The sequence below is a fragment of the Somniosus microcephalus genome, chromosome 34 (assembly GCF_052327205.1).
Source record: "Somniosus microcephalus isolate GS21.2 chromosome 34, FLI_Smic_1.0, whole genome shotgun sequence".
NCBI lineage: Eukaryota > Metazoa > Chordata > Chondrichthyes > Squaliformes > Somniosidae > Somniosus > Somniosus microcephalus.
The window spans coordinates 25,428,393-25,455,741 of NC_141020.1; the positions used below are offsets into that span (position 1 = coordinate 25,428,393).

The following is a 27,349-nucleotide window of genomic DNA, read 5'->3' on the forward strand; positions in this document are numbered from 1 at the left end:
CTAAACTCTGGAATTCCCTCCCTAAACCTCTCATAGTAAAATGTCCCAAGGCGCTTCACAGGAGTGATTATCAAACAAAATTTGACAGCGAGCCACATTAGGACAGGTGACCAAAAACTTAGTCAAAGAGGTCGGTCTTAAGGAGCGTCTTAAGGAGGAAAGAGAGAGGCGGAGAGGTTTAGGGAGGGAATTCCAGAGCTTAGGGCCCAGGCAGCTGAAGGCACGGCCACCAAAGGTTGAGCGATTATAATCAGGGATACTCAAGAGGGCAGAATTAGAGGAGCGCAGAGATCTCGGGGGGTTGTGGGGCTGGAGGAGATTACAGAGATAGGGAGGGGCGAGGCCATGGAGGGATTTGAAAACAAGGAGGAGAATTTTATAATCAAGGTGTTGCCGGACTGAGTCAAGTTGCTGTGTTGTATACGTTGCTTAATTCAAATGATTGGATCCTAGAGTGCTGTATAATGTAGAGATTACATTATCTGTTAGAGGTCACATAGAAGTCACAGACACTGTATAATAAAGAGAAGTCTCCTTATACATAAATTGCACTCTCTGTATATTGTAGAGATTACAGCAGAGTGTATTTTATAGATGTATTTCAGTTTCTGTATATTAGAGTTACCCTGCTGTATAATCTGTAATGGTAATATAGAGATCACACGGTCACTATGCAGTTTAAACAGGCTGCAATTCTTTTTCTTTGAAATAACATAAAACATATTATCGACCAGGAAACATGCTCGTACCCTTTTGTCTGCTGTTAGATTTAATCCTCCTTCTTCCCCGCTGGGATCTCAGTTGAAAACCCCCCCTCATTCTAATCTAAGAAGGTGGGTGTTTGTTTTTGCTCTTTGCAGTCTCAGAGTCCCACCACCACACAGCCACGAGCTGTCGGCACTAATTATACACTTCCCTATCACACACGGCGGGCTCCCATCTTCAGTATCGCCTCCATCCTCAAGGTCAAACTTCTCCTGATCTCGCCGCATCCACTTCCACTCTCCCATTATTCACAGCCCGGTGACCCTCCAGAGACTCTGGAAATTACTGCCAATCTGGCCCATTCGTGTTTTTAAAGTCAGACGGACAGTTTCTGTGCCAGAGATAAATTACACAGCAATCTCAGAATGTCACAGAAATCAACCCAGAATCTGAGCACGTCTCACTTCCTCCCCCCCTTTTTCCTCTTCTTTCAGTCCTGTCTCTGTCATGACTGCGTCTCTTCCAGCGCCCTCTTTCTGCCTCTTTCCTTTCTCTTTCTCTCTCACACATTTATTTTTAGCTGCACAAGTAATAACTAGGCAGAGCTGTTGTTTTATGTAGGTGACACTGCAGCAGTGTAAGAATAAATTGTACCGCACTTGCCAGATATGTAATTTACTCATGCTCAGTGAATCCTGCTCTGTTGCCACAGGGGGCAGTAGAGTCATTAGCGGTGATTCCGTGATCCAACGTAGGAGCAGCGTTCGTATGGAATGCGGGTCAGAGAGCTGGGTCCAGTGTTGTAGCCCTATCTCAGAGAGCTGGGTCCAGTGTTGTAGCCCTATCTCAGAGAGCTGGGTCCAGTGTTGTAGCCCTATCTCAGAGAGATGGGTCCATGTGTTGTAGCCCTATCTCAGAGAGATGGGTCCATGTGTTGTAACTTTATCTCAGAGAGCTGGGTCCAGTGTTGCAGCCCTATCTCAGAGAGATGGGTCCATGTGTTGTAACTCTATCTCAGGGTATTGGGTCCATGTGTTGTAACTGTATCTCAGAGAGCTGGGTCCATGTGTTGTAACTCTATCTCAGAGAGATGGGTCCATGTGTTGTAACTCTATCTCAGAGAGATGGGTCCATGTGTTGTAACTGTATCTCAGAGAGATGGGTCCATGTGTTGTAACTCTATCTCAGGGTATTGGGTCCATGTGTTGTAACTGTATCTCAGAGAGATGGGTCCATGTGTTGTAACTGTATCTCAGAGAGATGGGTCCAAGTGTTGTAACTCTATCTCAGAGAGCTGGGTCCATGTGTTGTAACTCTATCTCAGAGAGATGGGTCCATGTGTTGTAACTGTATCTCAGAGAGATGGGTCCATGTGTTGTAACTCTATCTCAGAGAGCTGGGTCCATGTGTTGTAACTTTATCTCAGAGAGATGGGTCCAAGTGTTGTAACTCTATCTCAGAGAGATGGGTCCATGTGTTGTAACTCTATCTCAGAGAGCTGGGTCCATGTGTTGTAACTCTATCTCAGGGTATTGGGTCCATGTGTTGTAACTGTATCTCAGAGAGATGGGTCCATGTGTTGTAACTCTATCTCAGAGAGCTGGGTCCAGTGTTGTAACTCTATCTCAGAGAGATGGGTCCATGTGTTGTAACTCTATCTCAGAGAGATGGGTCCATGTGTTGTAACTCTATCTCAGAGAGATGGGTCCAAGTGTTGTAACTCTATCTCAGAGAGATGGGTCCAAGTGTTGTAACTCTATCTCAGAGAGATGGGTCCATGTGTTGTAACTCTATCTCAGAGAGATGGGTCCATGTGTTGTAACTCTATCTCAGAGAGCTGGGTCCATGTGTTGTAACTCTATCTCAGAGAGCTGGGTCCAGTGTTGTAGCCCTATCTCAGAGAGCTGGGTCCATGTGTTGTAACTCTATCTCAGGGTATTGGATCCATGTGTTGTAACTGTATCTCAGAGAGCTGGGTCCAGTGTTGTAACTCTATCTCAGAGAGATGGGTCCATGTGTTGTAACTCTATCTCAGAGAGATGGGTCCATGTGTTGTAACTCTATCTCAGAGAGATGGGTCCATGTGTTGTAACTCTATCTCAGAGAGCTGGGTCCAGTGTTGTAACTCTATCTCAGAGAGATGGGTCCAAGTGTTGTAACTCTATCTCAGAGAGCTGGGTCCAGTGTTCTAACTCTATCTCAGAGAGCTGGGTCCAGTGTTGTAACTCTATCTCAGAGAGCTGGGTCCAGTGTTGTAACTCTATCTCAGAGTATTGGGTCCAGTGTTGTAACTGTATCTCAGAGTATTGGGTCCAGTGTTGTAACTGTATCTCAGAGTATTGGGTCCATGTGTTGTAACTCTATCTCAGAGAGCTGGGTCCATGTGTTGTAACTCTATCTCAGAGAGATGGGTCCAAGTGTTGTAACTCTATCTCAGAGAGCTGGGTCCATGTGTTGTAACTCTATCTCAGAGAGATGGGTCCATGTGTTGTAACTCTATCTCAGAGAGCTGGGTCCATGTGTTGTAACTCTATCTCAGAGTATTGGGTCCATGTGTTGTAACTCTATCTCAGAGAGCTGGGTCCAGTGTTGTAACTTTATCTCAGAGTATTGGGTCCATGTGTTGTAACTCTATCTCAGAATATTGGGTCCAAGTGTTGTAGCTCTATCTCAGAGAGCTGGGTCCAGTGTTGTAACTCTATCTCAGAGAGCTGGGTCCAGTGTTGTAACTTTATCTCAGAGAGATGGGTCCATGTGTTGTAGCCCTATCTCAGAGTATTGGGTCCACAGTGTTGTAGCCCTATCTCCGAGAATTGGGTCCATGTGTTGTAGCTCTATCTCAGAGTACTGGGTCCACAGTGTTGTAGCCCTATCTCCGAGAATTGGGTCCATGTGTTGTAGCCCTATCTCAGAGAATTGCGTTCATGTGTTGTAGCCCTATCTCAGAGTATTGGGTCCACAGTGTTGTAGCCCTATCTCCGAGAATTGGGTCCATGTGTTGTAGCTCTATCTCAGAGTACTGGGTCCACAGTGTTGTAGCCCTATCTCCAAGAATTGGGTCCATGTGTTGTAGCCCTATCTCAGAGAATTGCGTTCATGTGTTGTAGCCCTATCTCAGATAATTGGGTTCACAGTGCTCTAACCTTATCTCAGAGAATTGGGTCCAAGTGTTGTAGCCCTATCTCAGAGAATTGGGTCCAGTGCTGTAACCCTATCTCAGAGAATTGGGTCCACAGTGCTCTAACCCTTCTCAGAGAATTGGGTTCATGTGTTGTATCTCTATCTCAGGGAATTGGGTATTAGAATCATAGAAAGTTACAGCATGGAAGGAGGCCATTTCGGCCCATCGTGTCCGCGCCAGCCAACAAAGAGCTTTCCAGCCTGATCCCACTTCCCAGCTCTTGGTCCGTAGCCCTGCAGGTTACAGCATCCCAAGTGCACATCCAAGTACTTTTTAAATGTGGTGAGGGTTCCTGCCTCTACCACCCTTTCAGGCAGTGAGTTCCAGACCCCCACAACCCTCTGAGTGAAGACATTTCCCCTCAAATCCCATCTAAACCTTCCACCAATTACTTTAAACCTGTGCCCCCTGGTTTTTGACCCCTCTGCTAAGGGAAATAGGTCCTTTCTATCCACTTTATCTAGGCCCCTCATAATTTTATACACCTCAATAAGGTCTCCCCTCAGCCTCCTCTGTTCCAAGGAAAACAAACCCAGCCTATCCAGTCTTTCCTCATAGCGAAGATTCTCTACTCCCAGCAACATCCTTGTAAATCTCCTCTGTACCCTCTCTAGTGCAATCACATCTTTCCTGTAATGTGGTGACCAGAACTGCACGCAGTACTCTAGCTGAGGCCTAACTAGTGTTTTATACAGTTGAAGCATAACCCCCCTGCTCTTGTATTCTATGCCACGGCTAATAAAGGCAAGCATTCCGTATGCCTTCTTAACCACCTTATCTACTTGGCCTGCTACCTTCAGGGATCTGTGGACATGCACTCCAAGGTCCCTTTGTTCCTCTACACTACTCAGTGTCCTACCATTTAATGTATATTCCCTTTACTTGTTAGCCCTCCCCAAATGCATTACCTCACACTTCTCCAGATTAAATTCCATTTGCCACTGTTCTGCCCACCTAACCAATTTATTAATATCTTCCTGCAGTCTACAGCTTCCTTCTTCAGTATCAACCACACAGCCGATTTTAGTATAATCTGCAAACTTCTTAATCATACCCCCTATATTCAAGTCAAGATCGTTGATATATACCACAAAAAGCAAGGGACCTATAACTGAGCCCTGCAGAACCCCACTGGAAACAGCCTTTCAGTCACAAAAACACCCATCAACCATTACCCTCTGCTTCCTGTCTCCGAGCCAGTTTTGAATCCAACTTGACACTTTGCCCTGGATCCCATGGGCTTTTAACTTCGTGACCAGTCTGCCATGTGGAACCTTATCAAAAGCCTTGCTGAAGTCCATATAGACTACATCAAATGCACTACCCTCATCTACCCTCCTTGTTACCTCCTCAAAAAATTCTATCAAGTTTGTCAGACACAACCTTTCCTTAACAAATCCGTGTTGACTATCCCTGATTAATCCATGTCTTTCTAAATTAAGATTTATCCTGTCCTTCAGAATTCTTTACAATAATTTTCCCACCACCGAGGTTAGGCTGATTGGCCTGTAATTACTCAGTCTATCCTTTTCTCCCTTTTTAAACAAGGGTACCACATTAGCAGTCCTCCAGTCCTCCGGCACCACATGTGAAGCCAGAGAGGATTGAAAAATGATGGTCAGGGCCTCTGCTATTTCCTCTTTTGCTTCGCTTAACAGCATGGGATACATTTCATCCAGGCCTGGGGATTTATCCACTTTTAAAGCTGCTAAAGCCCTTAATACTTCCTCTCTCACTATGTTTATTTCACCTAATATTTCACACTCCTCCCCCCCCCCCCCCCCCGATAGGGTCCACAGTGCTGTAGCCCTATCTCAGAGTATTGGGTCCACAGTGCTGTAGCCCTATCTCAAATTATTGGGTCCACAGTGTTGCAGCCCTATCTCAGAGAATCGGGTCCACGGTAGTCTTAGCTCAGAGTATTGGGTTCACAGTGCAGTAGCCCTATCTCAGAGTATTGGGTCCACAGTGCTGTAGCCCTATCTCAGAGTATTGGGTTCACAGTGCAGTAGCCCTATCTCAGAGTATTGGGTCCACAGTGCAGTAGCCCTATCTCAGAGTATTGGGTCCACAGTGCTGTAGCCGTATCTCAGAGTATTGGGTTCACAGTGCAGTAGCCCTATCTCAGAGTATTGGGTCCACAGTGCTGTAGCCCTATCTCAGAGTATTGGGTCCACAGTGCTGTAGCCCTATCTCAGAGTATTGGGTCCACAGTGCTGTAGCCGTATCTCAGAGTATTGGGTCTGCAGTGTTGTAACCCTATCTCAGAGTATTGGGTCCACAGTGCTGTAGCCCTATCTCAAATTATTGGGTCCACAGTGTTGCAGCCCTATCTCAGAGAATCGGGTCCACGGTAGTCTTAGCTCAGAGTATTGGGTTCACAGTGCAGTAGCCCTATCTCAGAGTATTGGGTCCACAGTGCTGTAGCCCTATCTCAGAGTATTGGGTCCACAGTGCTGTAGCCGTATCTCAGAGTATTGGGTCTGCAGTGTTGTAACCCTATCTCAGAGTATTGGGTCCACAGTGCTGTAGCCCTATCTCAGAGTATTGGGTCCACAGTGCTGTAGCCCTATCTCAGAGTATTGGGTCCACAGTGCTGTAGCCCTATCTCAGAGTATTGGGTCCACAGTGTTGTAACCCTATCTCAGAGAATTGGGTCCACAGTGCTGTAGCCCTATCTCAAATTATTGGGTCCACAGTGTTGCAGCCCTATCTCAGAGAATCGGGTCCACGGTAGTCTTAGCTCAGAGTATTGGGTTCACAGTGCAGTAGCCCTATCTCAGAGTATTGGGTCCACAGTGCTGTAGCCCTATCTCAGAGTATTGGGTCCACAGTGCTGTAGCCCTATCTCAGAGTATTGGGTCCACAGTGCTGTAGCCCTGTCTTAGTGAATTGTGTTCATGGTACTGGACCCACTCTCTCTGACCCATACTTGCTTCGAGTTGGCTGCTGCCTGGGAGGAAGTATCATCCCTATTTGGTTCCTTCACGTGTTTTTTAAAAATCTGAACCTCTTAAATCAATGAGGAACTTCAGACTCAGAGCCTCATCTATTGCCCTAGGTGCTGTTTCAACGCATTCCTGCAGGAGTGTCCCCTAAACCATTTGCTGGATATCCACTGCTCCTGGAGCCAGCCTTATACCCGCAGTGATGACTTATGTTTTCCCATCAGATTTTAGGACAGAAGACCTCCCCCTTGGGATTCAGCACCACCCCGAAGCAATGTGAACCCACATCCGACTTTCCGATTGATTTCAGTCAGAAACTGATAGACTCTCCATGTGATGGGCGCGGGGCAGTGGAATACCTGCTGGTGTAGAACTGACTCATGGAGGGTGAATTCCCTCGAGTTTCTCCCTCTACACCGTTGTAACTTCATCGTAAGTGCGGTGGAAACTTTGGTACTGCGTGTACTTCCTGCAAAGTTACAGCGACTGAGTGAGAGAAGCTCTGAGGAACTTTACCTCCACCTGATTGCAAGTGGGTTGTTGTTCCACTTTTAGTTCTGGCCATTCTCCCCACCTTCAATTTTCCCAATGTCTCCTAAAAAAACCCAAGCCACATCTTCCATCAGGAGTTGTTACAACAACAACTTGCATTTATATCGAACCTTTAATATAGCAAAACGTCCCAAAGCGATTCACAGGAACGTTATCAAACAAAATTTGACACCGAGCCACATAAGGAGATATTAGGACAAATGACCAAAAGCTTGGTCAAAGAGGTAAGTTTTAAGGAGCATCTTAAAGAGGAAAGGGGGTGAGGTTCAGAGAGGGGATTCCAGAGCTTAGAGCCGAGGCAGCTGAAGGCTCGGCCACCGGTGATTGGGCAAAGGAAATCGGAGATGCACAAGAGGCCAGAACTGGAGGAGTGCAGAGATCCCGGAGGATTGTAGGGCTGGAGGAGGTTACAGAGATAGGGAGGGGCGAGGCCATTGACGGGTCTGAACACAAGGATGAGAATTTTAAATCTGAGGCGTTGCTGGACCGGGAGCCAGTGTAGGTCGCTGGGCTTATGGGTGATAGGTGAACTGGATAGTGATCAGAAACAGGAACCTTGGTTGATACTTTTCTCTCTCCCTATTACAGGGCGATGAGGCTAAGTGCAGCGCTCCAACCACTGCTGTGGCTGAGACCAGCTAACACAGCAAAGACCAGGAATCAAACCCAGTCTGGTAACACAACGGGGCAGTAATTCCTCCCCAAACGCGTGAGTACGGAAGGGGTACTCACACGTCTGGCCGGAGGAAATGCCGGTTTTCAGCATGCACAGCGCATGCGCTGAAAACCGGCATTTCCTCTCCTCTAACCCAAGAGGTGAAGAGGCTAGCGCGTGCGCTGTAGGGGGCAGCGCGTGCGTCTTGGATTTCCTCTGTTTTGGGGGATTTGCGCATGTCTAAAGGCCTCCGGTCTTTACGCTTGTAAAAAGCACACGTAAGTATTTATTTTTACAGGTAAGTGGTGTTTTAGTGTAATTTAGAAAAAAAATTTCCACAGGTTTATTATTTTAAAGAATCTACAATAAGGTAAGTTTAGTTTTAGACCCTTTTTATTAAAAATTTATTTTTTCAAAAAAAAAAATTGTTTAAATTATTTTTTTAAAACTTATTTATACTTAATTTAATGATTGGGATGTTTTTTTAAATTTTTATTTAAAGTTTAAATAGTGTTTTGGGCCCCTGTAGTTTTCATGAGTTTGACAGTTCTTACTCTCAAACTCATGAATGAACCTTCCCCTCCCCTGATTGGTTGTACAGTGCTCACCTGATCCCAGCCGGCACATCGCACTAACTACGCCGCTGGATCAGGTAAGCACTGCGCGCTGACATCTGAACCGGGCCTGTCACAGGAAATGCGAGCAGGCCCAGGCTTCAGATGTCAGCGCGCAGGGTGAGTGCAGATCGGGGGCTTGCACGCGCGGCAAGCCCCCGACACCAAGTTCTGGGCCGTTGAGAGTACGATTTAAATATGTTAATGAAGTGTCCCACCTCTTCACGGTGGGACGTTTGGACAGCTCAAAACCCGCCGTCGTAAAAACGGCAACCGCGTGTACGTGGTGGGTTGGGGGTTGCGTTCCCTGTTTTTTCCTTTTTTACTCCTCCCCCGTCCGTTGTGGGGGGCAGGGTTAATATCGAGGCCAATGTGTTCACAAGGGGGCTGAAGTTTTAGGGAATATGTTTCTGGATTTTGTTACCTAGCAGTAGCTTGGCAAGTCTATGAGCTCAGTCCTGGTCTCGTATGTGGGGAACTGAAGGCAAATACCAGCCTCAACTGACCTATTATGATTGGGTGGGTCTCTCTGATTCTTTACTAATCCAGCTTGACAAACAACTCAAGTATGTGGAGCATTACACTTCAAGAGAATGAGATGGAGACTTGATTTGATGCTTCAATAATGTTTTTAAGTGCTCCTGGGGCCTGGATAGTAGAGTGGTTAGATACAGTCTTTTACCTTGGGGTCCTGGATTCCTATCCAGACCAGATTGACAGTAGAAGCCATTACAGAAAGAAGACTTTCATCATGTCGTTTTTATCTTGGGGTTTAATCATTTTTAGTTTGCTTCTTTGACAGCACCTCCCAAACCCATGACCTCTACCACCTAGAAGGACAAGGGCAGCAGGTGCATGGAAACACCTGCAAGTTCCCCGCCAAGTCACAAACCACCCTGACTTGGAAATATATCGCCGTTCCTTCATCGTCGCTGGGTCAAAATCCTGGAACTCCCTACCTAACAGCACTGGGGAGTACCTTCACCACACAGACTGCAGCGGTTCAAGGCGGCGGCTCACCACCACCTTCTCAAGGGCAATTAGGGATGGGCAATAAATGCTGCCCTTGCCAGCGACGCCCACATCCCAGGAATGAATAAAAAAATAACACTTTTGCATTAATCGTTTTACATTAGCGCAGCCAGGAAGTGAATCGTTTTTAACCAGTGCTGTAATGACACTGCCCACAGAGAATCGAACTCCATGGCCACATGGGCACTGGAAGATTGGGGTTCAAGTGGAAACCTGCAACCTCTCCAGGTCGCTCTCCTAGTTCTAATTTTGCAGTGGGCCCTCACTGAGCCTGCTGCAGACCTGAGAGGGTGGAGGCCTGTGCTTCTCTCTGCTTCCACTGGAACCCAGGAAAATTTGGATACAGGGTGCTATCAAGTTCACCTGAACAGGCTGGGCCTCTCTTCGCTAGAAAAGAGAGGGCTGAGGGGAGACCTAATAGAGGGCTACAACATTATGAAGGGGTTTGATAGGGTAGACATAGAGAAAATGTTTCCACTTGTGGGGGTGTCCAAAACTAGGGGCCATAAATATAAGATAGTCACTAATAAATCCAATAGGGAATTCAGGAGAAATGTCTTTACCCAGAGAGTGGCACTCGCTACCACAGGGAGTGGTTGAGGCGAATAACATAGATGCATTTAAGGGGAAGCTGGATAAACTCATGTGGGAGAAAGGAATAGAAGGATATGCTGATGGGGTGAGGTGAAGAAGGTTGGGAAGAGGCTGGTGTGGCACGTGAGCCTGTTGGGCCGAATGGCCTGTTTCTGTGCTATTGCTGGTAGTACTACAGTCTGCCACTATCAAGGTTAAATTGTCATAAGACTCCTATGGAAATTGAGTTTGTGCAGTCTCACTACATTATACAGGCACATCGCATCAAGCTATACATTTAATGCAATAGTGTTGTGTCAGAATAATGTTACTTTTGGGCTGTTGAATCAAGACTCCTCATCCCAGTGGAGTCTTTACAGAAAGAGTTCTCACTACATTAGCTCTGATTATACACACTTCCTACTAAAGTAAAGCAATTTATTTAATTGTGCTAATGCTATTTTTACAGGTTAATTTAAAAATAAATGAATTTTCAAATCGATTGGTCTGAAATTTATTTCAAAGGGCCTCCCAGTCTCCCTTGAAGGCTGCGACATGGCAATGATAACAATGGGTTATGTCTGGGAAAGTGCACATTAGCAAACCAAGCTGTGTCACTCTTTCTCCATTCTTATCCAGGGACTTGAGTACATAATCCAGGCTGGCACTCCCAGTGCAGTGCTGAGGGAGCGCTGCGCTGTCAGAGGTGCCGTCTTTCGGATGAGATGTTAAACCTCTCAGGTGAACGTAAAAGATCCCACGGCACTATTTCGAAGAAGAGCAGGGGTGTTCTCCCCAGTGTCCTGGCCAATATTTATCCCTCAATTAACATCACTAAAACAGATTATTTGGTCATTATCACAGTGCTGTTTGTGGGATCTTGCTGTGCGCAATTGATTGCCGTGTTTCCTACAACAGTGACTATGCTTGAAAGGTACTTCATTGGCTGTAAAGCATTTTGGGATGTCCTGACGTCATGAAACGTGCTATAGAAATGCAAGTCAGTCTGTCTGTCTTCCTTTCTCTCTCTTGTTTTGTTGGCTGACTTGCCGAAACCAGTCACTGAAGTTCGGACTGCCTCCAGTGTGAGACAGATTAGTGTTGTGCGAGCTATCAGATCCTGGTGCTCACTCAGACGGGTGGCAAGCTCACACTGGGTTCAGATTCTGGATCACAATACCTGCTGCTCATCCATCATAAAGGCACTCTGAGCTAGGGTTCCCAATGGCTCAGTGAGATACATGCACGGCCGTTCCCAATGGCTTGGTGAGATACATGCACGGCCAGGAGGGGGGACTGACTTTGAAGGGAGCAGCTTGGATTTCAGCAAGGGCAGCAACTTGGGGAGGAGGTCAGCAGCAGTTGGTCACAAGGCCCTTGCGCTAGGGAATGGATAAAACACCTCCCACAGTTGAATAGTGTGCCAATGCACATTTTGTTATCTCACATATGATTGGTCATTTGGGCTAGAATTCCAGAAGGCTGTTAGTGCCTGTGCTCCCAGGAGAAGAAGGGGGAAAAGTGAGGGAAAAGTTCTTTGATATTTGTTTTCAATTTATTAGGCAACATTTTTCCACAGTGACCCAGGATTGAAACTGTGAGTCCCAGGGAGTCAGTCTCTGCTTTTAGATCTAGTGATACGGCACAGTGAGATCAAACACTGGAACGCCAATTTACAGCGGAGGGGGGCAAGTTTTATCCCTCCTTTTCTTGAGTTCCTCAACTTAACAGCACTGTACCACATTGTCTAGTGGAGGTCGGGAGCCTCTTTGTGGGCAGGAGAGGGGGTGGGAGGCTAGGAAAGAAAGAATCTGAGGTTGTGCCATTGCCAGATGTTCTCGTGTAGCTCCTGATCACAAGCCAAAGAACAACATCAGTGGAGGTCTTGGAGCAGGTTGCCAGTTCCCAGTTGGGCACGGGTAGTGCCTGACCTGGCAAGGGGACAATGCAGGGAAGTATGTACCATAAATAACAATCATGGGGGACTGGATGGTCCAATGGGCGAGGCACTGGCCTTTAATCTCCAAGGCTTGGATTTCAATTCAATGAAATGCTAGTTTGAAATGGGAGCGTTCCCTCCCTAAACCTCTCTGCCTCTCTCTCCTCCTTTAAGACATCCCTTAAAATCTACCTCTTTGACCAAGCGTTTGCTCACCTGTCCTAATATCTCCTTATGTGGCTCAGTGTCAACTTTTGTTTGCTAATGCTCCTGTGAAACGCCTTGGGACGTTTTACTACGTTAAAGGCGCTATATAAATGTACGGTTTTGTTGATGTTGTTGGAATTGCCCTTAACATGGCTTGCAACTCAAACATCAGCCCTGGGACTTGTCCAATAATGACCTCTCTAGGTCATCACTGTTCTGTGCATGTCTCTGTGCTGTGGGACTGGATCTACATCACTGTGTCTTGGGCTCAGGTCGAAGTCCTCCAGTGCACTCACCCCCATCTTTGAATCACTCCATGGTCTCCCTCCACCCTACCTCTGCAGCTCTTCAGCCGTATGTGCCCAGCCTCCGCCCTTGGTCTTCTGACTCTTATCGACTGTCTGTGCCTTCTTCCTTCGCTCCAATATTGATGGCAGAGGATTCCGCAGTTTTCCCCCTCACACCACTCCACTTTGCTACCTATCTCCACAACTATAAGGTTGAGCTGTGGCTGAGTGGGAAGCACTCTCACTTCTAGGTCAGAGGGTTATGGGTTCAAGCCCCACTCCAGAGACTTGAGCACAAGATCCAGGCTGACGCCCCATAAGAACCTAAGAAATAGGAACAGCAGTGGGCCATACAGCCCCTCGAGCCTGCTGCGCCATTCAATGAGATCACGGCTGATAATCGACCTCAACTCCACGTTCCCGCCCGAACTCCATATCCCTAGAGTCCAAAGATCTATCTATCTCAGTGCGGTACTGAGGGAGTGCTGCACTGTCTTTTGGATGAGATGTTAAACCGAGGCCCCGTCTGCCCTCTCAGCTGGACATAAAAGATCCCATGGCACTATTTCGATGAAGAGCAGGAGCGTTCCTCCCCTCACCCACCCCTGGTGTCCTGGACAATATTTATCCCTCAACCAACATCACTAAAACAGATTATCTGGTCATTATCACATTGCTGTTTGTGGGAGCTTGCTGTGCGCAATATGGCTGCTACATTACAACAGTGACTACACTTTATTTTTAAAAGGTACTTGACTGCGAAGCGATTTGGGATGTCCCGAGGTTCTGGAAGGCGCTATATAAATGCAAATTCTTTCTTTACAAAAGTCTCCTTAAATTGACACCTTTGACCTTGCCTTTGGTCACTTTGCTGGGCTTTTGTGGCATGGGAGGCTCGGCCTAACGCAAGTTGAGCTTTTATTACTGCAATCATCGTCTTTGTAACATAGTCAAAGATCAAATCTCCAAATGGCATTTGTCTAGTAAAAAGCCCATAGAGATTAAAGGCTTCCAGTCAGATGAGAAGCTTCTTGCTCAGAATTAGGCAGCGACTGCCAATTGTCTATATGCATGCAGAAGGTTTGTTGACTGGTCATTAACAGGATGCTGCTCTCTTTACAGTCCTTCAAAGCAGTTCATTGATATTCGCAGCACTCCGCTGCTGAAAGGCTGCTAGACTGTTACTAATGGACCGTTATTAATCTTTTATATGAAGCTGGTTAATATTCAGTAACTGCGTCAGCCGCTGGGTTCTATGATTGGCTCGCTTGCTCAGCAACACTGCCAGTGATTGGCTGAGTGATATTTCAAGGCCCTAAGCTACAAAAGAGTTGTCAACGCCAGACAGATCCTGCTGTGAGATTTCCAGTCACAAGGCACGTACCACAAGACACGTACCACAAGACACGTACCCCAAGAACAGAGTGTGGTGGAAGCAGATTCAAGAGTAGCTTTCAAAAGGGAATTGGATAAATACTTGGGGGAAATATTGCTGGGCTATGGGGCAAAGCAGGGGAGAGGAACTAATTGGACGGCTCTTTTAAAGAGCCAGCACTGGCATGGTGGGCCAAATGGCCTCCTCTTGTGCTGTAAGATTCTATCGTTAAAAGCAGCAAGCAGCATCTGCATAATAGCTGCAGGGCATGGCCAAGTGGTTCCTCTTTTATTATTTTTCTCATCTCTCGTTCTGCATCTGCGTCTCCATCTTGTAGCCGAGGGATGTTCTAGTGTTCTCTCTTGCTGGAGAGCAAGCGAAGCTCTGTCAGCCTCTACAGCAGCAGAGAAAGGTCTCGATCGAATGCTACTGGCCGTGACTCAGTGGGCAGCACGCTTGCCTCTGAGTCAGAAGGTTGTGGGTTCAAGTCTCACTCCAGAGACTTGAGCATAAAATCTAGGCTGGCACTCCAATATTTATCCCTTAACCAACATCGCAAAGATATTTTCTGGTCATTATCTCCTTGCTGTTTGTTGAATCTTGCTGTGTGCAAATTGGCTGCTACATTACAACAACAAGTTGTATTTATATAGCGCCTTTAACATAGTAAAACGTCCCAAGGCGCTGCACAGGAGTATTATAAGACAAAAAATTTGACACCGAGCCACATAAGGAGAAATTAGGGCAGGTGACCAAAAGCTTGGTCGAAGAGGTAGGTTTTAAGGAGCGTCTTAAAGGAGGAAAGAGAGGTAGCGAGGTGGAGAGGTTTAAGGAGGGAATTCCAGAGCTTAGGGCCCAGGCAACAGAAGGCACGGCCACCAATGGTGGAGCAAATATATTCAGGGATGTTCAAGAAGGCAGAATTAGAGGAGCGCAGATATCTCGGGGGGTTGTGGGGCTGGAGGAGATTACAGAGATAGGGAGGGGCGAGGCCATGGAGGGATTTGAAACCAAGGAGGAGAATTTTATAATCAAGGTGTTGCCGGACTGAGTCAAGTTGCTGTGTTGTATACGTTGCTTAATTCAAATGGTTGGATCCTAGAGTGCTGTATAGTCAAGTCTAGAGGTAACAAAGGCATGGGTGAGGGTTTCAGCAGCGGATGAGCTGAGGCAAGGGTAGAGACGGGCGATGTTATGGAGGTGGAAATAGGTGGTCTTAGTTATGCTGCGGATATGTGGTCGGAAGCTCAATTCCAGGGCAAATATGACACCAAGGTTGCGAACAGTGATGCCACTTCAAAAGTACTTCATTGGCTATAAAGCTCTTTGAGACGCCTTGAGGTTGTGAAAAGCGCTATATAAATGCAAGTTCTATTCTCTTCCTTTAGCAGAGTTGGCCAACCTGCATCTTACAAAGCCCCATGTGACTCTTCCGTGGTTGAAGTGCGGCTCTTTGTTGATCCATGCCTGCTCACGCACTTAATCCTTCCCCGGAGCCCATTAAAGGAGGACACAGCAAAGTGGCACTGGCACTAGCACCGCAAAGCACAACATGTCAGCGTGCTACTGGTCTCTTTGACAAAGCAGATGCAATGGAGGTGCTGCAGCTGGATAATTATCAGGCAATTGGTAACATTTAATTTTTCAATGAAATGGTGAAACATTGTGGGCCGTTCAGCTCCTGAGGATCACATGCAAGCTGCTCTACAACAACATAGTAATACGTGCCAAGGTGCTTCACAGGAGCCTTATCAGACAGAATTTGACCCTGAGCCACTTAGAGACATTACGACAGGTGACCAAAAGCTTGGTCAAAAAGCGTCTTAAAGGAGGAGAGAGAGGTAGAGAGGCGGAGAGATTTAGGGAGGGAATTCCAGAGCTATGGGCCTAGGCAGCTGAAGGCACGGCCGCCAGTGATGGGATGAAGGAAGTCGGTGATGTGCAAGAGGCCAGAATTGGATGAGCACAGAGATCTCGGAGGGTTGCGGGGCTGGAGGAGGTCACAGAGATAGGGAGGGGGGAAGCCATGGAGGGATTTGAAAACGAGGATGAGAATTTTAAAATCGAGATGTTGCCGGGACCGGACACTAATAGAGAACAAATAATGGAACTGCGAAATAATGGGAGGTATATGGGCACTGCGCTGTCCCGAGCAAACTCGGGCAGGAACACTCCTCATGTTCCACTGCATTGCAGAACACTGATTCCAGAAAACCAATTAGTTACATCTTCCAACCTTCAAATGAACATCACAAAATGATTCAACACTGAGAGATAAAGAATGAGAAGGCGTGAGAGTGAAAAGGATGAGAGAAAAGTACTAGAGAGGGAGAGATGCAGTGAGTGAGAGGCTAGGAGATAAAGACTGGAAGAAAGGTGGAAGGACACAACAACTTGCATTTATATAGCGCCTTTAACATAGTAAAACATCCCAAAGTGCTTCACAGCAGTGTTACTAGCCAAATAAATTGACAAGTCAAAGGAGACAATTTAGGACAGGTGACCAAACGCTTGGTCAAAGAGGTAAGTTTTAAGTCGCGTCTTAAAGGAGGAAAGAGAGAGGTAGAAAGGCAGAGGTTTAAGGAGGGAATTCCGGAGCTTAGGGCTTACAGACAGCTGAAGGGACAGCCGCCAATAGTGCGGTGAAGGAAGTGGGACGTGCGCAAGAGGCCAGAACTGGAGGAGCACAGAAATCTCGGTGGGTTGTACAACTCAAATCAAATCAAATCAACTTTTATTGTCATTGTTAGTGCACAAGTGCAGTACAACGAAATGTAGGCTTGCGGCTCCCGAGAGTGTACATTTGGATTAAGACATTTAAACATTCAACATACATTTGGCTTGTAGTATATTAACATAAACATAACCATAATAAAGTGCATTGGCAGATGTGCAGGCTTTAGAGTTTATTTGTGGAGTTCAGTAGGATGACAGCCCTGGGAAAGAAGCTGTTCCTAAATCTGGTCGTACGGGTGCGAATGCATCTGTAGCGTCTCCCAGATGGCAGGAGGGCGAACAGACTGTGGCTGGGGTGGGTAGGGTCTTTGATGATGGACCGTGACCTCCGTAGACAGCGTTTCTGGTATATGTGCTCGATGGTCGGTAGCCGGGTGCCGGTAATGCGTTGGGCAGTTTTGACTACCCGCTGCAGGGCTTTCCGGTCATAGTAGCTACAGCTGCCATACCATACTGTGATACAGTTTGTCAGGATGCTCTCTATAGTGCAGCGGTAAAAGTTAGAGAGGATCAGGGGTGACAGGTTACATCCCTTCAGCCTCCTTAGGAAATATAGGCGCTGCTGGGCCTTCTTCACCAGAGAGGAGGTATTGAGGGACCAGGAGAGGTCTTCCGTGATGTGGACTCCAAGGAACTTAAAGCTGTCCACCCTTTCCACCACAGCCCCATTGATGTGGAGGAGGTAGGGAGGGACGAGGCCATGGAGGGATTTGATCATGAGGCTGTGAATTTTAAAATCACGGCATTGGTGGACTGGGAGCCAATGTAGGTCAGCGAGCACCTGACGGGGTGCCTGAACAACAATCGGCATTTATGTGGCGCCTTTAACCCAAAGTGCTTCACAGAAATGTAACAAAGCCAAAGAAAAAGATATTCGGAGGGCAAAAAGGTGGGTTTTAAGGAGGGTCTTAAAGGAGGAGAGAGAAGTGCAGAGGTGGAGGGATTTAGGGAGGGAATTCCAGAGCGTAGGACCGAGGCAGCTGAAGGCACAGCTGCTCATGGTGGGGCAATGGGTAGGGTCAGAAAAGGCCAGAGTCAGAGGAGTGGAGAGTTCAGGGGGCATGTGGTGGGGGTCACTGCAGTGTAACAGTGGGTTCGCACGGGCAAGCAATGGTGATGTAGAAGGTCACCAACGGCATCATCAGATCAGACCTTCATTTCCTTGCCTTCAAGCAAAACAAATTCAGCAACTTCTAAGGCTTTGAACGCAAGACAAGGAATTCAATAGAAAAATAAAGAAAACTGTATTTCATCGTTAGACTTCATTAAGTCATTTATATTTCATGGGCAGAGTGTACACAACGGGAAAAAATAATTAAATATTTTAAAAATCAGCATGTTTACAGGATATTTAGCACTTTTTCTGGCACGCTCCTGAAGCCAAGTGATACCCCACACTGCAATATGCCCAAGGTTCTCCAAAGTGATAATAGTCTTGTGGACACTATGAGCCGACAGGCTCAACAGAGGAGCAATGGCAATTATAGTCCATGGATAAAATAGAGTGAGACACGAAGGGGACAGAGTGGGGGAGGGATTAGCGAAGAGGGCAGAATCAACCCCCTCAGAACCGGCCATGGTAGATGTTGCCACCTTCTCCATAGATGGAAGATTAAAGCGTCCCCATCATGTGACTGTGGAGCTCCTGATCAGACCCTGGAGCACATCATTGAGCACTGCCCTCAGAGGAAATTCACAGGCAGCCGACAAGATATCCACGCTGTTACACCGGAAGCTTTGGCCTGGATATCCAACTGAGATATTGACATAATATAATAGCAAAATACTGTGGATGCTAGGAATCTGAAATAACAACAGAAAATGCTGGAAATACTCAGCAGGCCAGGCAGCATCCGTGGAGAGAGAAACAGTTCGATGAAGGGTCCCAGACCTGAAACGTTAACTCTGTTTCTCTCTCCACAGATGCTGCCTGACCTGCTGAGTATTTCCAGCATTTTCTGTTGAGATATTGACATTTGATTTGCTTTGCTGCTACTGTACAAAAGAAGAAGATTTTAATATTATGAACATCTATGAGGTCCCCGTAGTCTGGGAGACTTGTCCAGCGCTGCTCTTTTATTGCTATGAAGCATTCCCTCCTTTGTGGATTTATCACTCACCTCATCCGTGATCTGGTCAGCACATTGCTGCATCTCATCTTGCTCCGACCTAGGTTCCATATTGTTCTCCAGGTTGTTCTCCATGGTGCTTCTTGTTGTTGATCGCTATGCGATTGCAATCACTCAGAAGCGGTGGGGTCGCACGGGTGCAGCAGGGCAGTGATCTCCAAGGAGAGTCTGAAAAGCAAAAAGGGGAATGTTTTAGGATATTTACCATATTTTGAACAAGCCGGCCCGTGCTTCTGAAGAAGTATATTAACAAGAACTGGAGACTCCAAAGGAAACAGTCAGGTTTTGATATTACACATTTTGTTCTCCCTGGTGGTCTATCAGGTAAAGACACCAAGTCCTATGGACCAGTAAGGTCTCAGGTTCTGTTCTCCAATCCGTGCTGAGCTAGTTGATCTCAGTTGTACTATAAGAAAAACTTGCATTTCTATAGCGCCTTTCACACCCTCAGGATGTTCCAAAGCGCTTTACAGCCAATGAAGTACTTCTTGAAGTAATGGTCATTGCTGTAATGTGGGAAACGCGGCAGCCAATTTGCGCACAGCAAGCTCCCACAACCAGCAATGAGATGATGTCCAGATAATCTTATTTTGGTGATGTTGATTGAGTGATAAATATTGGCCAGGACACCGAGGAGAACTCCGCTGCTCTCCTTCCAATAGGGCCGTGGGATCTTTTACGTCCACCTGAGAGGGCAGACAGGGCCTCGGTTTAACAGCGTGATGGATTGAACGCTGTTCACTATTTTTGATACATCTATGAGTTGCCCGCTCAGGTCTGGGGAGGCTTGTCCCGTGACGCTCTTATACTCCTGCAAGAAAGAGCCGATGGTCAAGTGTCGGCCATGGCTCAGTGGGCAGCACTCTCAACCGGGCGTCAGATGGGTTGTGGGTTCAAGTTCCACTCCAGGGACTTGAGCACATAATCCAGGCTGCCACTCCAGTGCGGTGCTGAGGGAGTGCTACACTGACCGAGGTGCCGTCTTTCAGATGAGACATTAAATCAAAGCCCCGTCTGCTCTCTCGGGTGGATGTAAAAGAACCCACAGCACTATTTCGATGAAGAGCAGGAGGAGTTCTCCCTGTTGCCCTGGCCAATATTTATCCCTCAATCAACATCACTGAAAAAAACACATTGTTGTTTGTGGGATCTTGCTATGTACAAATTGTCTGTCGTGTTTCCTACATGACTAACAGTAAAGGCTTTGGAGTGTGGAGAAAGGCAGTATAGAAATACAAGTCTTTCACTTATTTCACATTGTGCTGGAGATAAATGACCATGACCGTGGCTGTGATAGCAGTTTGCTCCCTCGCCCTGGGGCTCCCGCGACTGAGTATTCAGTGACTCCCGGCGGGCGGCGAGTGCATGTCGGCCGGGTTGCAATGCCGCCTTCCATAGTTGAACAGCCCGCTACGCTCGCTTTCTAAACTCAGGCATAAAGAATGGCCGTTTAGGCGAGATCGCGAAAGGAAGCTGGAATCTGCGCAACCACAACCCGGCTCGCGCCTTCAGGAGAGAACATTGAGGAGTGGAACGGGGGGGTTGACAGGTCCTCTTTATTTTCAGTATTTGCTAAGACATAAACGCTCGTTAGGATTGCAAAGGAAAAGATCAGAGCCAGCTGCTGCTTCGCCGCATTTCTCTTTTGTAATTCATCTCCCGCCCCTTCTGTTGCAGACCGATCAGTGAGTGACAGGGCAGGAGACAAGCCCCTCCCAGGCTCGTCTCACCAACACACTGCAGCACCAGGTCCATTCCCCCATCCCCATCCTCACCAACACACTGCAGCACCAGGTCCATTCCCCCATCCCCATCCCCACCAACACACTGCAGCACCAGGTCCATTCCCCCATCCCCATCCTCACCAACACACTGCAGCACCAGGTCCATTCCCCCATCCCCATCCCCACCAACACACTGCAGCACCAGGTCCATTCCCCCATCCCCATCCTCACCAACACACTGCAGCACCAGGTCCATTCCCCCATCCCCATCCTCACCAACACACTGCAGCACCAGGTCCATTCCCCCATCCTCACCAACACACTGCAGCACCAGGTCCATTCCCCCATCCCCATCCTCACCAACACACTGCAGCACCAGGTCCATTCCCCCATCCCCATCCTCACCAACACACTGCAGCACCAGGACCATTCCCCCATCCCCATCCCCACCAACACACTGCAGCACCAGGTCCATTCCCCCATCCCCATCCTCACCAACACACTGCAGCACCAGGACCATTCCCCCATCCCCATCCCCACCAACACACTGCAGCACCAGGTCCATTCCCCCATTACCATCCTCACCAACACACTGCAGCACCAGGTCCATTCCCCCATCCCCATCCTCACCAACACACTGCAGCACCAGGACCATTCCCCCATCCCCATCCTCACCAACACACTGCAGCACCAGGTCCATTCCCCCATCCCCATCCTCACCAACACACTGCAGCACCAGGACCATTCCCCCATCCCCATCCTCACCAACACACTGCAGCACCAGGTCCATTCCCCCATCCCCATCCTCACCAACACACTGCAGCACCAGGTCCATTCCCCCATCCCCATCCTCACCAACACACTGCAGCACCAGGTCCATTCCCCCATCCCCATCCTCACCAACACACTGCAGCACCAGGTCCATTCCCCCATCCCCATCCTCACCAACACACTGCAGCACCAGGTCCATTCCCCCATCCCCATCCTCACCAACACACTGCAGCACCAGGTCCATTCCCCCATCCCCATCCTCACCAACACACTGCAGCACCAGGTCCATTCCCCCATCCCCATCCTCACCAACACACTGCAGCACCAGGTCCATTCCCCCATCCCCATCCTCACCAACACACTGCAGCACCAGGACCATTCCCCCATCCCCATCCCCACCAACACACTGCAGCACCAGGTCCATTCCCCCATCCCCATCCTCACCAACACACTGCAGCACCAGGACCATTCCCCCATCCCCATCCTCACCAACACACTGCAGCACCAGGTCCATTCCCCCATCCCCATCCTCACCAACACACATGCAGCACCAGGTCCATTCCCCCATCCCCATCCTCACCAACACACTGCAGCACCAGGACCATTCCCCCATCCCCATCCCCACCAACACACTGCAGCACCAGGTCCATTCCCCCATCCCCATCCTCACCAACACACTGCAGCACCAGGTCCATTCCCCCATCCCCATTCTCACCAACACACTGCAGCACCAGGTCCATTCCCCCATCCCCATCCTCACCAACACACTGCAGCACCAGGTCCATTCCCCCATCCCCATCCTCACCAACACACTGCAGCACCAGGTCCATTCCCCCATCCCCATCCTCACCAACACACTGCAGCACCAGGTCCATTCCCCCATCCCCATCCCCACCAACACACTGCAGCACCAGGTCCATTCCCCCATCCCCATCCTCACCAACACACTGCAGCACCAGGTCCATTCCCCCATCCCCATCCTCACCAACACACTGCAGCACCAGGACCATTCCCCCATCCCCATCCTCACCAACACACTGCAGCACCAGGTCCATTCCCCCATCCCCATCCTCACCAACACACTGCAGCACCAGGTCCATTCCCCCATCCCCATCCTCACCAACACACTGCAGCACCAGGTCCATTCCCCCATCCCCATCCTCACCAACACACTGCAGCACCAGGTCCATTCCCCCATCCCCATCCTCACCAACACACTGCAGCACCAGGTCCATTCCCCCATCCCCATCCTCACCAACACACTGCAGCACCAGGTCCATTCCCCCATCCCCATCCTCACCAACACACTGCAGCACCAGGTCCATTCCCCCATCCCCATCCTCACCAACACACTGCAGCACCAGATCCATTCCCCCATCCCCATCCTCACCAACACACTGCAGCACCAGGACCATTCCCCCATCCCCATCCCCACCAACACACTGCAGCACCAGGTCCATTCCCCCATCCCCATCCTCACCAACACACTGCAGCACCAGGACCATTCCCCCATCCCCATCCTCACCAACACACTGCAGCACCAGGTCCATTCCCCCATCCCCATCCTCACCAACACACATGCAGCACCAGGTCCATTCCCCCATCCCCATCCTCACCAACACACTGCAGCACCAGGACCATTCCCCCATCCCCATCCCCACCAACACACTGCAGCACCAGGTCCATTCCCCCATCCCCATCCTCACCAACACACTGCAGCACCAGGTCCATTCCCCCATCCCCATCCTCACCAACACACTGCAGCACCAGGTCCATTCCCCATCCCCATCCTCACCAACACACATGCAGCACCAGGTCCATTCCCCCATCCCCATCCTCACCAACACACTGCAGCACCAGGACCATTCCCCCATCCCCATCCCCACCAACACACTGCAGCACCAGGTCCATTCCCCATCCCCATCCTCACCAACACACATGCAGCACCAGGTCCATTCCCCCATCCCCATCCCCACCAACACACTGCAGCACCAGGTCCATTCCCCCATCCCCATCCCCACCAACACACTGCAGCACCAGGTCCATTCCCCCATCCCCATCCTCACCAACACACTGCAGCACCAGGACCATTCCCCCATTCCCATCCTCACCAACACACATGCAGCACCAGGTCCATTCCCCCATCCCCATCCCCACCAACACACTGCAGCACCAGGTCCATTCCCCATCCCCATCCTCACCAACACACTGCAGCACCAGGTCCATTCCCCCATCCCCATCCTCACCAACACACTGCAGCACCAGGTCCATTCCCCCATCCCCATCCTCACCAACACACATGCAGCACCAGGTCCATTCCCCATCCCCATCCTCACCAACACACTGCAGCACCAGGTCCATTCCCCCATCCTCATCCTCACCAACACACTGCAGCACCAGGTCCATTCCCCCATCCCCATCCTCACCAACACACTGCAGCACCAGGTCCATTCCCCATCCCCATCCTCACCAACACACATGCAGCACCAGGTCCATTCCCCCATCCCCATCCTCACCAACACACTGCAGCACCAGGACCATTCCCCCATCCCCATCCCCACCAACACACTGCAGCACCAGGTCCATTCCCCATCCTCATCCTCACCAACACACTGCAGCACCAGGTCCATTCCCCATCCCCATCCCCACCAACACACTGCAGCACCAGGTCCATTCCCCCATCCCCATCCCCACCAACACACTGCAGCACCAGGTCCATTCCCCCATCCCCATCCCCACCAACACACTGCAGCACCAGGTCCATTCCCCCATCCCCATCCCCACCAACACACTGCAGCACCAGGTCCATTCCCCCATCCTCACCAACACACTGCAGCACCAGGTCCATTCCCCATCCCCATCCCTCATTCCCCATCCTCCACCCTCATCCCTCCACACTCACTCCCCATCCTCATCCTTCACTCCCCATCTTCTACACTCACTCCCATACCCTCCACACTCACTCCCCATCCTCCACACTCACTCCCCATCCTCATCCCTCACCCCCATCCTCCACACTCACTCCCCATCCTCATCCCTCACTCCCCATCCACCACACTCACTCCCCATCCTCCACCTCACTCCCATACCCTCCACACTCACTCCCCATCCTCCACCCTCACTCCCCATCCTCCACACTCACTCCCCATCCTCCACCTCACTCCCCTACCCTCCACAATCACTCCCCATCCTCCACACTCACTCCCCATCCTCATCCCTCATTCCCCATCCTCCACCCTCACTCCCATACCCTCCACACTCACTCCCCATCCTCCACCTCACTCCCCTACCCTCCACACTCACTCCCCATCCTCCACCTCACTCCCCTACCCTCCACAATCACTCCCCATCCTCCACACTCACTCCCCATCCTCATCCCTCATTCCCCATCCTCCACACTCACTCCCATACCCTCCACACTCACTCCCCATCCTCCACCCTCACTCCCCATCCCCATGCCTCATTCCCCATCCTCCACCCTCACTCCCCATCTTCATCCCTCACTCCCCATCTTCATCCCTCACTCCCCTACCCTCCACACTCACTCCCCATCCTCCACCCTCACTCCCCATCCTCCACCCTCACTCCCCATCCTCATCCCTCACTCCCCATCCTCTACCCTCACTCCCCATCTTCATACCTCACTCCCCATCCTCATCCCTCACTCCCCATCCTCCACACTCACTCCCCATCCTCATCCCTCACTCCCCATCCTCCACCCTCACTCCCCATCCTCATCCCTCACACCCCTACCCTCATCCCTCACTCCCCATCCTCCACCCTCACTCCCCATCCTCCACCCTCACTCCCCATCCTCCACCCTCACTCCCCATCCTCCACCCTCACTCCCCATCCTCATCCCTCACTCCCCATCCTCCATACTCACTCCCCATCCTCCACCCTCACTCCCTCCACCCTCACTCCCCCCACCCCTTCACCCTCCCTCACCCATCCTCATCCCTCACTCCCCATCCTCCACCCTCACTCCCCATCCTCCACCCTCACTCCCCCCACCCCTTCACCCTCCCTCGCCCATCCTCATCCCTCAATCCCCATCCTCCACCCTCACTCCCTCCCTCCACACTCACTCCTCATCCTCCACCCTCATCCCTCCACCCTCACTCCCCATCCTCATCCCTCACTCCCCATCCTACACCCTCACTCCCCCATCCTCCACACTCGCTCCGCTACCCTCCACCCTCACTCCCCTACCCTCCACCCTCACCCCCTCCATCTTCACTCCCCCTAAGCTCCACCCTTACTCCCCTACGCTCATCCTCACACCCTCACTCCCCCTACCCTCCACTCTCACACCTCACTCCCCCACCCTCCACCCTCACTCCCCTACCCTCACTCCCCATCCCTCCACCCTCATTCCCCCACCCCTCCACACTCACTCCCCCTACCCTCCACCCTCACACCCCATCCCTCCATCCTCACTCTCCACCCTCACTCCCCCACCCCTCCATCCTCACTCCCCTACCCTCCACCCTCATTCCCCATCACTACCCTCACTCCCCCTACCCTCCACCCTCACTCCCCATCCCTTCATCCTCACTCCCCCAACCCTCCATCCTCACTCCCCAACCCCTTCATCCTCACTCCCCCATCCCTCCATCCTCACTCCCTCCACCCTCACTCCCCACCATCACTCCCCCACTCCCACCACCCTCACTCCTCCTACCCTCCACCCTCACTCCCCATCCCTCATCCACACTCCACCTACTCTCCACCCTCACTCCCCATCCCTCCACCCTCACTCCCCCATCCCTCCACCCTCACGCCACCTACCCTCCACCCTCACTCCCACTACACTCCACCCTCACTCTCCCACTGGCCCACCCCTCTACCCTCACTGCCTCCACCCTCACTCCCTGACCTTCCACCCTCACTCCCCCTACAATCCACTCTCACACCCTCCACCCTCACTCCCTCCACCCTCACTCCCTGACCTTCCACCCTCACTCCCCCTACAATCCACCCTCACTCTCCCACCCTCCACCCTCACTCCCTCCACCCTCACTCCCTCCACCCTCACTCCCTCCACCCTCCACCCTCACTCCCTCCACCCTCACTCTGTTTGATCATGACATTAAGAACCCTGCAGAATGTTTGTCCTGCAGCGGTTTCAGGACAGATTTGTGCATGGTGAAATGCTGCATAAGGGATATTCACAGGGAGGGGGAGGTTAACGATCGGAAGCAGAGATTTGCTTTGTGGTGTGAACATCAAACAGTGAATCATGAATAAATAATTCCTCACTCCACACTGATGCTTGCATCTAAAGGACAGAAGGGTCTGAAATGGTGCAATTAATCATTTAAACAGCCATAGCAATCCCACCCTTTAAAACTGGAGCAATCGCTGTTAGACAAATAAGATACATCCAGTATAAGGGCTAGCACCTTAAAAGAGAAGGGTGTTGTATTAAATTGCCACACAATCCAACGGATTATTGTGCAGAATAAGATGGTTCTGTACTTACTACTGTGCCTCCAGTCCTTCGGTGCTCTCCTGTGTTATTCCTTCACGCTGCTGCTTAGGTGGAGACTGGGAGCTGACATTGTGTGTGGAAACTCCTCTTCACTGACATCATGAAGCTCCTCCCTGTGCTATCACAGGGCAGCGTCGAGGCCGAGAGGCAGCCCACTTGATTCATGGCGACACTGGCAAAGGAACTTGATGAGGTCAGCAAAAAAAGGGACATTCAAAACAACATGTCTGCCCCCTGTCAGCCTCTGACCAGCTGAAAACGCATAAAGAAGGGAGGACTGAGGAGCCCCAGCAAGGATATAGGCATCTCACACTATAACATTAGGGCTATGCTGAAATTTAATAGAATATCCATGTTATATCATAGCATGCTGGAGCACAGAAGGAAGCCATTCGGCCCATCGTGCCTGTGCCAGCTCTTTGAAGAA

The 27,349-nt window shown here is 49.9% G+C and overlaps 1 protein-coding gene across 2 annotated transcripts in view; it reads right to left on the bottom strand.

Moving 5' to 3' along the window:
• The window catches only part of LOC147096891 (synaptosomal-associated protein 25), a 300,271-nt gene that overhangs the window by 206,156 nt on the left and 66,766 nt on the right, over positions 1 to 27,349 (bottom strand). The window contains exons 1-2 of one of the 2 annotated variants that reach the window (XM_085973587.1): positions 26,914 to 27,041; positions 18,925 to 19,101 (exon numbers count right to left, since the gene is read on the bottom strand). In XM_085973587.1, the coding sequence (XP_085829713.1) occupies positions 18,925 to 19,008 (84 nt within the window). In that variant the 5' untranslated portion in view covers positions 19,009 to 19,101; positions 26,914 to 27,041. Of the gene's footprint in view, positions 1 to 18,924; positions 19,102 to 26,913; positions 27,042 to 27,349 lie in introns of those variants that run through there. The other variant, XM_085973588.1, reaches the window with a different exon arrangement.